The sequence below is a fragment of the Phasianus colchicus genome, chromosome 2 (assembly GCF_987193195.1).
Source record: "Phasianus colchicus chromosome 2, bPhaCol1.hap1.1, whole genome shotgun sequence".
NCBI lineage: Eukaryota > Metazoa > Chordata > Aves > Galliformes > Phasianidae > Phasianus > Phasianus colchicus.
Genome location: NC_143437.1, coordinates 10,238,085 through 10,253,467, shown reverse-complemented (window position 1 = coordinate 10,253,467; position 15,383 = coordinate 10,238,085). Strand labels below are relative to the sequence as shown.

The window sequence follows — 15,383 nt, the reverse complement described above, 5'->3', positions numbered from 1 at the left end:
GTTCCATTTAAACCATTCTAAATCTTCTGTTAATAGTGGCAAGTACAACAGTGTATCCACATAATCAGAAAAAATAAGGAGAGAAAAAAAACACCATCAGGAGGGTCATCAGATGAGGGATCTCTGTTACTGTGGTAAAAAGCAAAAACAAAAGTAGCTACGTAGGACAGAAGACTGCTTTGCTTCTGTTACTCTTTTCCAACGCAGCGCCCTTTATATATGCAGGCTGAGTGGAATGCATCATAAAAGGTGACATTTTATAACAGCAGTTTGTAAATTTTACAGAAGCTTACTGCCTGTAAATCACAGAGCTTATTCCCTCACTGACTTTATTACTGCAAACTCAACCATGGATAAACTCCATGCCAGTTTACTTGAAATTTATCTTTTTTATTCAGACTGAACTGAGGTCTTTTAATATTCCTTTTCTTCTAATGATAAAGCCATCCTGATAACCTATTTCCTTTATAGACCTTCTGAAGGACTCCAATGTATCCGGAAAAAGCAATTCCTGGTTTTGATAGTTCCTACCTTGCACCTATTTTCCCATGATTTTCTTCTGTTAAAAGATGCACTTTTTTCCCCTCATTTCAATTACTGTATTTATTTTTATTCCAAATCCTCCTCAGGCACATAACCCTTTTCAGATCTAAACTATTTCCCTTTGCCTTGCTTTGATGTGCTTTGACTCACTTCACAGCCAGACATCACAGACTGTTTTTAACAGGATCTGCGCACAAACCTGTTCTTTATTGGTAGCATCTACATTTATTTCATAGTGGAGCTACACAGTTTATTCTTCCATCTGTGCAGTGTGTATTTTCATGGTTAGCGTTCACAGGAATCAGTGGAAACTGATGGCACAAATTCCTCATGCATCAGTGAGAGTTTGGTGAACAAGGTAGCAAGTGAATCAACTTGTTTTTCCAAATAGCTTCATGGAGTAAAGTGCACCAATGAATAAGTTTCCTCCATTTACAGCTTTTCTTATGTTCTGCTTATGGCCCTCTTCATACTCCATTTTCGAACGTAATTGAAAACAAGCCTAGATTCTGCTCAAAACCCTCTTTCATGTGTAGAGAAGACCAAACTCTCTGGAAACAAACATGGAAAGCTACTTCTTCAGGATGGTTCTTGATACAATTGCTGGAAAGTTCAATCTTATTTTCCTCGGCAAGTCAAACAAGATTTGTAGTCAGGTTAGTCTTAGCTTACAGCGCTTGAATTTGAGCTGAAAAAGGTGTCAGCTGTGCAAAGGTGTTGATTACAATGGAAATGTGCCAACACAGAGCTGGATATATTATGACCCTTACCCAAACTCAGCTCCTGGCTCCTCAGCAGTTTTAATTCACATCACTTTTATCAAGGATAGCATGAAGCTCCACTATTTCCTGGGTATATATCCTGATTTATATTAAGTGTCTGGCACCAAAACCTGGCCAGTATTAGAATTCCTTCAAGAATCTGAAGAGCAGCTCGAAGCCAAAGCACCTCCGGGGGCTCATGAAGTATTCTAGTCCTTAGCTAAAGAATGCCAACAGTGTTAGAAAAGTTTGTTTTACTGCTTGGATGAAACAATCACCCCTCTTGTGGCTCTTCTGACAGATGGCATCAGATTAAAATTAAATTCTGCAGAGCCTGATTGTCTTTTCACTTTTTTCACAAGTGTGGGGAATGAGCTATTCCTCAGTCAAGCTGACTGGAACAAACTTAGCCATTTATACTCCAAGGATACATGGAGCTTCAGCATGTTGTTACCTGTATCTACATGACTCAGTAGAAACAGAGCTCTAAGACAGCCCAGACAAAAATAAATCTTTTTCTTACATATTTGAGTGACCCGCTACAACTCTGGAGTATAATAGGTTATAAATATCTTAATGCAATATTTAGGTACTTTAAAGACACTCTTGATCCTACAGGAGGGAAATGTTTACTGGGATATTCTAAAGTTCTGTAAGTCGGGGTTTTCTTACACTCACAGGTTAGAACATGCAGATGGTTGGCTAAGTTACTGTGGGAATTATGTTTTGCTCATTATCCCATCTATCAACCAGTAACCTCAATGTCATGAGAAGGCATCTAGCAAGAGTTATGGGCTCCATTATTTAGTCCTCATCCACAGCTATGCCTGTGAAGCAGACATCTAGACAATTAAACTGAACAGCTTGTCCAGTTCAGTGTGGCAAGCTGCTAAATGCCACATCAACTGTAGCATGCAGGCTCCCATATGCTTCAGAGAGAAACCTCTAGAAGACTATGAGGTTTTCCTTTCAGGTCCAATGTTCTCTTAGGAAAGGAAGCCAGCCCTAAGAAATGATCTTAACACACCATAAAAGACCTTGCAGACATACCACTAGGTGTTCCTGCTTCAGCCTGATGCTGCTAGGGTGATCATAAAGGTGTTTACATAATATTCACTGCTGATGCTGAAATGGAGATTTCATTTCCCAAAAGAGTTCCCTAAAGTATCCACAAACAAAACACATTTACTTCATCTTTGTTCCTCAGAGATGTTATCAACATTTAAAGGCATTTAATAGCTGCATTTTAAGCACTCTGTTCAGAGATTAAATATCGCATAGAAAAATTATTGAATAAAATGGAGCACAAATCATTATAACTCAAAAACATAAACCTTTGTTATTTTACATTACTGCTTTGTGGCTGCTTCTGCTAATTGTAGGCATGTTTTATTGGAGCTCTCTTTCAGCTGGTTTTCGTTTGTTTTTTAAATACATAGAAAAGAGGTTAGAAAACACAGCTCGAGGGTGAAGATGTTTTCTCAACTGGCCACATGGAGATGAGAAAAGACATTTGCTATATAAAATCAGATTTTTGCTCCATATGCGAAACAACAGATGTTGGATCATTCAAAAAAGAGTTCCTGAAGATATTCTAAAAGAATGAACTTTTGAGATTATCCATTGCATGTGCCCAGGACATCTTTTTTTTTTTTTTAATTGGATTTAATTAGTGCTGTGTAATGACATTACATTTTATAATGCTAATCACATAGCGTAATTAGCAAATTACATATCATAAATATGTGATTACATGAATTTGCACCAGAATTCATAATTACACTTAATTACACTAATTGCATCAATCTAAACTAATCAGCCATAGAATACAAGGAAAAGTCATACAAACAAAGTCTACGGAAACTTTTGAGAGCAAGCCCACATTTTCAGAGTAGTCAGTGTCACAGCACTGCCTCATACCTGGAATATAAGGTACGTGTATGGGCAACAATTGCTCTGACCTAAGGGAGATTTTATGTTCTCAAAAATCTGCTTCTGCTCTGAAGTTAGGCAAACACAGCTCCATAACTTAAATCGTCGTTGGAAGCTTGATTCTTTTCCTGTCCACGTGAAAATATAGGAAGCGATACACCTCCTCCCAGAGAAGGATTTGGTTTCAGTGAATTGTCAGTACCCAAAAGAAAAGCTGATATATTGGATGCCAGCTTCACTGAAAGCAAGAATTTCCCTGCAATTCTTAAAACCTAGACCTCCACTTTAGCAAAAGAGAAGGATTTACATCTGCTCTGCTGTAGGGAAGTCTGAGTATTTCTTCTTTCCCCAAAGCACAACCTTAGCCATCGGTCAGGGCTTTTATCCAGCACCTTGACCTGTTCAGACCCACACTGCAACCCTGGTCTTCAAGCACTCTTTTTCCAAAATAAATACCACCACTAGCACTATTATAGTGGATACTGTAAGGCATGAATATGATTTACTTTCTTTACTAATTAGTGGCCTATTTCTCTGTCAGTTGCTTATCACAACTCCAGGGAAGGTCTCAATCATGGAAACATGTAATGCTTGTGATGTGCTTTTAGTAATTAAATATCATCTTACATGTTTGTATACATTTTCTACCTTTGGGGAGCAATTTTGAAGAGACTAATGGAAGTCCTGCTGATCAGAGAGAAAGACAGGCAATTATGGAGTACTCCCTTCTTTCTTTCTCTTTTATCACTCTGGTGTCTGTAATTAAAATGGCTGTATAGTAAATAAGACTTTATATTCCTCAAATGAAAAGAAGCTGGTGCCAATAAAGCATACAGTGTGTACAGAGTGTGTCATCGGAAGGGAAATGAACAGAGATGAAGTGTAGTTCCCCATGGATGCATCCTTTTAAGTCCTATTAATACTCATAATTTAATGATGGGGTGGATAAACATGCTATTCCAAGACATTTAGAAGTGACATGACTCAGATGGGGCATAATGAACGTGCTTTAAAACGCCCCATCCCTTTGCCAGTGCTCCATTTCCCTGGAAAATAACATCTTTGACAGTTTTTCTTACTTCCATAGAATGAAAGAATAGCTTGGGCTGGAAGGGACCTTAAAGACCACTTAAATCCAAACACCCTGCTGTAGGAACAGGGCTGCCACTCACCAGATCAGGTTGTTGAGTGACCCATACATCTAGCCTTGAACATCCACAGCTTCTCTAGGCAACCTATGCCAATGCCTCACCATTCTCAGAAAAGAATTTCCTAACAACTAATCTAAAACTCCCCTTTTAGTTTAAAACTATTCCCCCTTGTCCTATCATTATCCGACCATGTAAAAAGTCAGTCTCCCTTCTGTTTATCAAGTCAAGCACTGAAAGGCCACAATGAAGCCTTCCCAGAGCCTTTTCTTCTTCAGGCTAAGCAAGCCCAGTTCCCCTGACCATTCTTTGTAGGGGAAGTGCTCCAGCCCTCTGAGCATCTTTGTGGCTTCAGGTGCATCTGGAGGCCCCAGGCCTGGATGCAGTACTCCAACTGGAGCCTCACAAGGGCAGAGCAGACAGCTATTCCCTCCCTCACCCTGCCAGCCACCCCTCTTCTGATGCAGCCCAGGATGCTGTTAGCCTTCTGGGCTGAAAATGCACATTGCTGATTCACATAACAGATTTGAAAAATCAGAGTTATCTCTGCAAGCAGCTGGAGACAAACACACACCATTTGTCAAAAGGACTCCCTTGTAAAATGTTCCCTTCTTGTCAACCAAGGCAATGCTTCCCAACAGATGTGTTGCAACTCTAGGAATGTCCTGAATGCCAACTGGGAGGCATTAGAAAACCTCACATTCCCATACCCTCTACATACTCTGATCTTGAATGGCCTTTGTGAGACTCAGCAAGTTGTACAGTGTTCTCCCCACTCTCAGCTGCACTCTCACTTTCACTGAAAGTGTGAGGGAATGGCACAATGCTTCTCTTCATCCAACAGTTCCTACCTTGAAAAGGCTCAGCTCAAAGTCATTGCATTGAATACAGTTTATGCTTGAAACAGCATAGTAAATGTTTTCAATATAGACAAGTTTTATGTTAACATTTCTATTTAAACACATTATAGCTAGATATGCTCATGGAAATTCTGTCTTCACTCTAACATAATCTTCTAGCATCTCACTACATGTAATATTACCCACAGGATTTAGTTCATTGGAGGCCTCCAGCAGCGCAACTGAATCCTTGGTCTAAATCTGCAAAATGACTTAATCTCCCAGAGTACTAAACCAGTGATGTCTTCAAAATCCTCTCTGATTCCACCTCACTTGAGAAACATCCCAGGTTCTCTGTACTAAATTATTCTTTGAATGTCAGTAAATATCCTTAGGGGCCTAGATACTCCCAAGGACATGTGCCCTCATCACACTGAGTGCCTTTTCATCATCTTCGTTCCCAGACTCCACTGAGAAGAGCAAATTCATGGCTCCCCTTCCTGCTTTCCGAGAAGACTGCTAGAGCACGTGTATTTATTGGTTCCACCTCTTCACAAAAGAGAAGCAGAAGAGCCGAGTGTTGATTTTATGTTTACGTGAAAGCTCAGAGGCCTCTGCCAATGCACACAACATCCATATGTGGTTCCTCTCTCTCCTCTCATATAAAACCAAATCAAATCATGGGAAAAAGGCACCAGCTGCAGCTGGGTTTCCCCACCAATTTGTTGAAGGCACTCCATTTGACATAACCTAATCCAAAGCTTTCTGAAGAAACAGCTTCTGCAACCTTCTACTCACACTTAAGTCTGGATGAATATAGATCAATTTTCATTCTGATGTTCTGCTCTTCAAATAAACATTTATATGCTCAGTCATATCATTTCGATTTTGAGGTAACAAACAACACAAGAGGCCTTTTCTAAACAACTAACTCTTATACTGAGAAATAGATGTACTTCTACCTACTTACTTTCAGAATGAAGCACATAACAAAAAAAGAAATCCATGAATGTTTCTAACCACGCTGCTAATTGTGGTGAAGCTTTGTTTTACACTGCCTGTCACCCACACATTTGGCAATGATGATCTCAGATGCCTTCGCTCATTCACTTTGTGCACTGACCAGTCAATGTGCTTTACTGCTCCTGGCAGAACTAATGACTGAAAACCAAGTGTTTAGACAAATCTCAGTTGTTTCTACATGCAGTGCTATATCAGCCTGTTAATACTGTCACGAGATATGCAAAGGTATGTACATAGATAAAACTACTTCAGGGATACATAGAAGACAACAGGTTATTAGCTAATTCAACATAGCACTACTCTCTGCCCTCTGAAAACAACAACTCAGTTGTCAAGAAGAATAAAATAAGACTGGTGTAATATTGGGAATGGTTAAGAAAGAAAATGAGAAGAAACAGCATTATGTCAAACTGCAGTTCTTCATAGCATGCCTGCATCTTGGGTGTCTTGCATTCTACTATCCCCTTTTATCTCCAGAGGAAGCATTATGAACATAGAAGCTCATGTCTATGCCCAAGTGAGGGATAGCTCCACAAAGGAAATGTGAAATGGATCAGAATTCTGCCTGGAAAAGCGTAAGAGAGAAACCTTCGGTTCCACGAAAAAATAGCCTGTTCCACACTCTCTCCTGCCGACATGTGTCCATGAAGCTGGTCCTTCCAATCTCAGGGAACTTTCATTCCTACAGCAAAGCCTCTTTCGCTTCACCACAACATAGGCAGATGGCTTGATTTGCATTAAGGTGTAATAAACAATCTGCCTTTCAGCAGTGCCAGGAGAGGAAGCACCTTAATACTTTCCAGTGAGTACTGAAAGCCCTGGTAGTGAGAATGAAAGCAGCAGGAACCAAAAAACACTCTCAGAACTTCATTCAGTTAAACACAGACATCTATATGCACAAATCTCCATAACACAGCAAAAAATGATTAGGCTATGAGTTCATGAGTATACATGGTTCACTCTTCTGGCTCAGCCACAAAGCAAGCAATGGCAGTTTTCATGGTTGAAGTTTCCTCAGTCACTGGGCAGTTAAACTCCTGCCTGGCTAAGTTAGGAAATGGGAAGGAGGCAGAAAGTATATACTGGGGAAGAGAACCCACACCATGGTGAATTTGGATTAGGCCAATATTTATTATTTATGAACTACATCAAGCCACATTTCTAAATAAAATGCTTCGTTAAAGTTCAAAATTATTTATCTTTTTAAACAATTGCCTCCTCCAGCATTTCCTTTGCCTAGCCTATTTTTCACATCCATCACATACTCATAAATAGCTGCAGTCTCCTAGAACTATGGGACAAGTTATTATTTTTTCCAAATATTTGTCTGATCTCTTTCTAAACCTCTGTTCTCTCAGTATTTCAGCATAAATGGGTTGCAAATAGCAAGTCCATACTCTTATTCTTCAGATTTAAAGATGATTTAATAAGAACGATAGGAACTGAAAGTTAATTATTTTCAAACTATTGAACAGAGCTGAACAAAACAATGGGAATTCTTCTCTTGACAATAATGGTTTTGGGACTGGGCCCTTATGCTTTAACTGCCATTTTGACAGTGCAAGATGAATGGTTCTTTCTTCTGTCACAGTGTCCCAGAATACCACACCAACAGGACTGAAGCGCATCTTGCTCAGCACAGACTGCATGATGCACCTGAGAGAGGGCCTCAGCAGAATTTTCTCCAGCCAAAGCAACACAAGCAATACAGATATTATTACTAAATTCCACAATACCAGACCACACTTTATTAGTATCTGTTCAAGGCTAAAAAAATAATTTTAAAAAGCTATCATGGAGCTGCTGTCAGGTACAGAGAAGGAGGTATACTTTGGGGACTGTTCAGGTACAAGCATTGAGAGGGTACACTACTCACTGCAGGTTTATTAGTCTTGAAGACTGAGAGGGTAATGCTGCAGAAGCCAAAACCCAGCAATGTTTGGCAATGTGGCAAGAATTTGCCTTGAAGCATCAATGGTCGTGCTGCTGGAAAGCGCTCGTTCTAGAAACCACCAGGTACGAACCTAAGCTGAAATGCCAATGAGTCATACTCCTCCTTAAGCCTGGGCCATAATATTTTTCGCTAACTGAAATGCTCTAAATCTGTATAAAGGTTAACCTAAGAAAAATGAATCTAAAAGAAACTCAGAAATGGGACAGTGAAAGATAAATAGGTAAGGTCTCACGTGGCTCAAGTAACAATTCCAACCTCTCCCCAGGGAGCAACCTGGAATCATTACTTCACATCAGAGGAAAGATGGGAAAACCAGGCATCCAATTTGTGCTAATTAACAGTGGGATCAAACTGAAATCAAACCATGTTTAGGCTTTTAAGCTCTGCTTTGTATGAGTTTTTGTGGGTTTTGTTTTGCTTTTTTTTTTTTAAAAAACAAAAAATCCTCCACAAACAGGTCCTGTGTATCAGGCCTAGTCCATCAGGTTAGCTAGAAAACACCAAAGAAAGCTCCATTCCTCCTCCTACTTCTTTCAGGATGTTACAGTTTCATAAAAAGAACAGAAAAGCTACAACTGAGAAGCAAATGGTGGGAGAAAAAAAAAACTGTTTTACAAGTGAAATAATTTCCAGTGCAGTAGCTCTGCTCTGTCTTAATATTAACCAATGTTTCATTTTCTGGTAGCCCAGCGCAGGCTGATAATTAGAACACATCCATAATGGCCTGTAAGAGCTAGAGAGATACATCCATGCAACTCTGATAGGAAATCCATCTCAAAATGGAGAGAGAACAGAAAGAAATACCCTAACAGCAAATGGTGGGCTTCGTACTAGGTTTAGGAACAAGCAAGGTCCAGCTGTACTGGAACCTGTGAGACACAACAGCTGCAACAGACCTTCTCAGGCTGATCCTGCCTGAAGGCAGAATAATTGCAACAGCTTCAGATCATACGTTAGGAAGAGAGCTCCAACAACTGCCCAGCAATGCCGTATAGTAATGCTTTTAGCCTGTGAAAAGAGAAAGCCGATAAGGGATATAACAGGAATTTATAAAATCATTAACAGCATAAGAAATAGCAGATAGGGATAAGAGGAGCAAACGGACATCAGTCTGACCCAGTATGACCTTTTTTTACATTCTTCACCTGAAAGCAGCTGATGTGTTACCAGCTCTTCCTTATCAAGAGAAGAAGTGAGCCAGAGGGAAGGAAGACAACAAAAAAAGACTTCTGACAAGTCTACTGAAAATGAATACTCTGTTAGCACCAAGGTATTTCCATAAAATATTCCATCCACATCTCAATCTGCTCAGCCTGAGGTACCTGCATGACAGGTACAGCAGTCACCGCTTTACAAAAGTAAAAACTGGTATACAGAGATTTAGTAATTGGCCCAAGGTTACGCAGGCAGTCTATGGCAGAAACAGATTTTGTGCTCAGATCTTTAACTACAAAACCCAACGTGAAATGCTGAGACAAGGAAAGTGTTCCCAGAGTGGTACAAATTAGGCAATGGCATATACATTGTGCCTCATTGAGAGACAGTAAATGAATGTTAAACATGGAATTTGAATGCAATTATTCTGCCCTAGTCACAGAATGTATTTGAAAAGGCTAACTGGCCCATGTCAGCTTTCATTACCATTGACCCACGTAACCAGCTCACAAAGCCACTGCTTGACGTAGGTGCTTAAAACCAACCGGGGGGTGGGGAGGAGGAAAAGAAAAAAAATTATCTTTAAAATTTTACTGTGTTTCTCATGGTACTTTCAATTTAAGTTTTGCTTATTGCTGTCACTGTCACATGCCTTACCTAGCCTACATCAAACAGTGCACTTCTGTGATTTGAGGAATGTAGGCCAGAAAGAATAAACAGGAAAAATATTGGAGATCGCAGGACAAATTGTGTGCTGTCACACAGAAGGCTGACTGCATTGAAACTGACAGAAATGTACCAGTGAAACCACAGGAACAAAAAAGCTAGTCTGACATCTCTACAGAAAACACTTTCTTGCAAAATACTAAGATTTCTGCTTAGCTGAAAGATGAGGAATAAACACAAAATATTGCAATTAATTTATTACTGTGAAACTGAAAGTGCTTATCTATTCTTAGTATTCAATTTCTGTTCATGTAACAGTTTCAAATTTGGACCTGGGCACTCAAGAAAGAAAACAACCAACAGGAAAACCATAGGTATCGTTATTGCTCATTTCAGTTAAGCTGAACGATCATCTGGAATGCCTGCAAAAACTCTGCAGTGGAATATCCCAATTCTCTGCTCTGCCCAGCAGAAGCCCAGCAGAGATTGCTCTGAAGTACTTCCTGTGGAGATCGTGAGCTTTTACAGAGGATAAACACTGTTTGGCAAATAGATTTGATATGACTGATTTACTCAGATTTCCGTATTTACTGGTTTGCCACCGCTATCATTTGTACTTGTTGTCACATCTCATCTGGCCACATTCTGCATGTTCTGTAAGGAGGGTTCTGGGAGAATTCATCTTTCGTAACTTTAGCACCACCACGTGGCTTGGTGTGTTCTAAAATCCTATTAAGAAACTGATTTTCTCTTTTTTCTCCCCCCTTCACTATAAGTGATACTTTCACATAGGCTCTAAATAAACACTTGAAAGTATTTCCCACTTGGAACAGGTGCAAGATAAAATACCTCATTCCTGAGCAATCAAAAATCTGAATTCTCTCTTAGGGCTGTAGGGATCCTATTATTCTCTTCAAAGCCCCTAAAAGCAAATGCCATTCTGTGCCTGAATGTACTGGCCAAAAATATTTGTAATCTAACTGCTAGAACATTCAGTTCTCTTTCTCATGTAATTCTTTTAGGTAACTTAAAAAAAATAGCTGACACTGCAACAAATAACAGCTATTCTCTTAAGAATAAAAAAAGAAAGCAGCTGTCTGTGCTAGCAGCAGCAGATACCAAATGGAAGATGCTCAGCATTCATCTCTGAACACACTGAAGAATTACCCTCCCCGTTCTTCTTGCCATATATACACATGCTTGATGAGACAGGACACCTCAACCATGTCCACATCTCTCTCCAAGAATGCAAGATTATACAGCCAGGTCTTGGCTCGAAGCAGCACTTCACCACATATCTCATTCCATGCTCTCCAAGCTCCTCAACCAAAGAGCGAGATGACCCACACCACCTACCCTGCCCCAGAAGGGTTGGACCATAAATAAGATGCTACTGACATTTTCCTCACATAATCTAGTCAACAAGTGCAAGTTGTGCCATCAGACAACAACCATTTGACCAGAAAAGAAAGTGAACACACAGGTTTCCCTACTGAGCAAGAGGAATTTGAGCAAATATGATGGCTATTTATTACCACATTCATGTGGATGAGGGTATTTAACTGCTGCACTTATTCTTTTAGATACAGAGGAACAGGCATATGTTCCTCTGCTTATTCATTATGTGAACAGACCGATCGATCTGCTACAAGTTAATTTATGAAAAAAGTCTCAAGTTAGCTGAATTCTGCTATATCTCCAACATGTAACAGAATTTTCAAAAGAAGGGAAATCAGAAAACCAGAGAACCCCTACCAGGAAAATACTGGTATAGCAGTCACATAAGAAAATTTACAGAATGGATTTGCTTAGGGAAAAGAAACAAAGATAGATGTGATTTACATTTTGTCTTCTCTGAATAATTAAAAGTCATCTCAAGCTGCAGAGTAAATGCAAATGGCAAATTCAGAAGTTTAGCCACTGCTGGAGATTTCATTCCCGAGATCCTTTTATCATTAAAAGGCAAGATGGGCAACTATGCTGCAGAATCAGCATTCAAGAGCACAGGGTGTTAACTCAATCAGGATTTCAAGAGTAATTAAGTGCATACCTCGTAGCTTCAATAAGTAACCATCACAGAAAGCAGTGATTTGTTCACGTTCCTCCCATTACTCTTTCAGATATCAGAAACAGATATTCCTACCCATATTTGAAGCCAGAGGAGAAAAAGGGCAGTTTTCCATATGTGGTTTCCTTAAACACAAACTTAAAGTGTTTGACATCACTGATAGATGAGTTAGCTGTGAAGGCAAACCAGAACCTGGTATCCAACCTGACCATCCCCAACACAGTTCCATGCTGACCGCTCAGGTCAGGTCTTTCCAGTTGGATTTAAATTTAAGATCAAGACTTGCAATAGGACAAGAGGCAATGAACTTAAGTTGTGCCAGAGGAGGTTCAGATTGGATATTAGGAAAAAATTATTCTCTGAAAGAGTGGTAGTGCATTGGAACAGAATGCTCAGGGAAGTGATGGAGTCAACATCCCTGAGAGTGTTTAAGGAAAGGGTAGACGGAGTACTTAGGGACATGGTGGTGATGGACTGATGGTTGGACTTGATGATCTTAATGGTCTTTTCCAACTTTGTTGATTTTGTGGTTCTGTGACTTTGTATTTTAACAAAACATGGCTCAAGAGAAGATTCCTTTCAACAAAGCCCATAATTAATAACAGCACTGTTTAGATCACATTTTAATATATCAGGTTACCTTTGTATTTGTTGCCCAATATTCCCTCAGATTTCATTTACTTGCTTTCTCCTCAGCCTCTAGTTTAGCAGACATCCACCCACCTAACCAAAACAGATGAGCAGAGGCCCTGCCATCCAGGAAACAGCCATAACCCCAGCTCAGACAAGAGGGCTACAGAAGAGCTGGTGCCTGCTATGGACCAAGTTGCCTGTAGCTTAGAACCCTTACTGCTAGTCTTTCTGATTTCAGACTCTTCAAGTCACCATAGTCCCAAAGACACTTCAGTTTTTCTACATCAAGTTCATGACACTACGCAGCATCAGTTATGATAAATCAAAGGCACCATCACACTTGTACACTGTGCTAGAGCAGACATATCTATGTGTGTCTTCTAGCCTGTACCAAGTCAGTGCTTTCCTTCTCATTTTTGACATAAACAAAAAGATTGCTTGTATTAAATGTTCCATAGTTCTCTGTTCAGCTTAAAGCAAAAAAAAAGAATATCTGGATAACAAATCCAATATTTATGCCAAAGGTTTTACTTTTGTAAAAATATTTTAATGTATATTAATGTATTTAATGAAGAGTACAGAACCAAATGCCTGTTTTGAGGAGGAGGGTGCTCTAAGAAAACAAGCATGCCTACAAATGCAACATTTCTTTTACTAAGGTATTCAGAAGAAGTGGGGTACCATTCAGATTTGATATTGTGAATATTTTGTTGGACACAGTTTAACAGGCTTTGCTCATAAAGACAGGGTGATGAAATTCATGTTAAAAATACTGCTCCTCAAACATGCCTCTTCACCTGCACTCCAAAAAATTAACTCCTCCCCTTCCATAAGCTGAGCTCTCTGTCTCATAGAAGAGATGACACTGCATCTCAACCCTTAAATCTGGGCTGTGGCACTAACACCTAAAGACTGACCACATTGGTGCTCTGCAGAAGAGGACTCCTTGGTCCCCTTTCCTCCCAGCAAGCCCACAAAGCACCTGTAAAGCCATCTGCACCCACCTAGCCTGGCATAAAGACTAGGTCAGTCACTTACTCAAACATTTATTCTAACACCTTTGTGGCTTTCACAAAGCCTTCAGGAAGCTGTAATTCCCTGTATAAACCTGGTTGAGGTACATAAATACTGTCCTTCTAACACACACAATAAGCGAGTCCATCAGGAAAAAGGCTTTGGGAAGTTGGAGACTATTACAGCCATACAAAGCCAGATACAACAGTGGCAAACTGCAGTACCAACAGCAGAAAGTGAGGAAATAACATGAGTAAGTTTTGAGATGCTGGGACATTAATTTCAAGAGGGGATTCTGAAATAGGAAAAAAAAGTTAACACGCTTATCCTTTTTCCACCAAATAGTATAACAATCTAAATAAAATCCTATAACACATTGCTGGAACTCCTATTTCTCTGCAAAGCCGCACCATAAGATTGGCCTAAAAGCCATCTGCTCAATTGCTTGAATTTTCTTTCAGATCATTTATCAGAGGATATTTTTAATGTTTTAGCCTGACTAGTAAATATTTTCAGGTTTCAGCAATTCAGTGAACCCAACTGAGTAATAAGCTATCACTGCCATGCATAATCCTTCCTCATGGAAAGAGAAGGAAAAAAAAGCTTTTAAAGTTAATAGCGGCTGAATATAGAGCAAGGAAATGAAAGTTTCAGAATTAAACCCTAGGGGCATCCCAGCAGTAGTACAGCTGATCCAGATGTAACTCTTTACCTGGATAGGAGGCATTGCCTGGATAATGATAATTTTATTGTCTTCAACATATGTACACTGAGGTCCATCTTCAGCAGGCTATGCAAATAAGGAAAAAAATGATTCTTTCAGTTTAAGTCTTCCATAGAAGTGTACAAGCACACTTTATAGGCCTTCTGTTCAAAACAGAGAAAGTGATTATATTCAAGTAGTACTCAGAATATCTGGTAAATATTCTCCTTTTATGAATTACTATAGAAAAACTAATGGAAAGACAGACTTCTGGAACTATGTAGGTTTCACTGAAAGTAACACCTATTTATCTTCCTGGAAATTACAACAGATACATTGAACACAATAATACTATTTAATAGAGCAGATACAAAACAACTTTCCAACATAGTCACTACCATTAGCTGTGTTTTCACCAGCAGCGAACAAAGCACTTGTCCATATCTACACAACCATCTGAAATGTGGCTTACTGTTCATGCCACTGCAGAAACGTACCACCCACCTCTGCATGCTCACATTCACTGTTTGATCTTCCTAAACATTCAGCAAGCACCAATGAATGTCAGCCGGTACTATTTTTTGTACGTAGAGGAGTTCAGTGACACACTTTTCTTCATACATACACACTTCCACGTCAAATACCACTGTGCCAGACTGCTCCTCTGCTGCCATCTGTCACATAGCAACAGAATTTGGTGGAAAGGTTCAACATCTACTGCCATAACACCAACATCCGCCTCTAACATTGTTTGCCACCATCATAAAATAGGAGGCATTACTTCCAGAGCAGCCCTTGTACAGTACTGTATATTGCAGCCCACAGAGGCCAACACAGCTGGACATTCAAGTCATAGACTATTCATGTATCTAACAAGAATCAGCACTGTCTTTAAATAAAATGGAACAGGCTCTGAGTCCTCAAAATTAATCTTACCATACCAG

At 39.7% G+C, this 15,383-nt stretch overlaps 1 protein-coding gene across 5 annotated transcripts in view; it reads right to left on the bottom strand.

Annotated features, from left to right (window-relative positions):
• Positions 1-15,383, bottom strand: part of LOC149918843 (uncharacterized) — a 75,034-nt gene that overhangs the window by 57,982 nt on the left and 1,669 nt on the right. For 4 of the 5 annotated variants that reach the window (XM_090134760.1, XM_090134761.1, XM_090134763.1 and 1 more), the window contains exon 2: positions 14,449-14,526. The exons of the other annotated variant lie outside the window; for it this stretch is intronic. In XM_090134760.1, coding sequence (XP_089990886.1) covers positions 14,449-14,516 — 68 coding nt within the window. In that variant the 5' untranslated portion in view covers positions 14,517-14,526. The remainder of the gene's footprint in view (positions 1-14,448; positions 14,527-15,383) is intronic. 5 annotated transcript variants of the gene reach the window in all.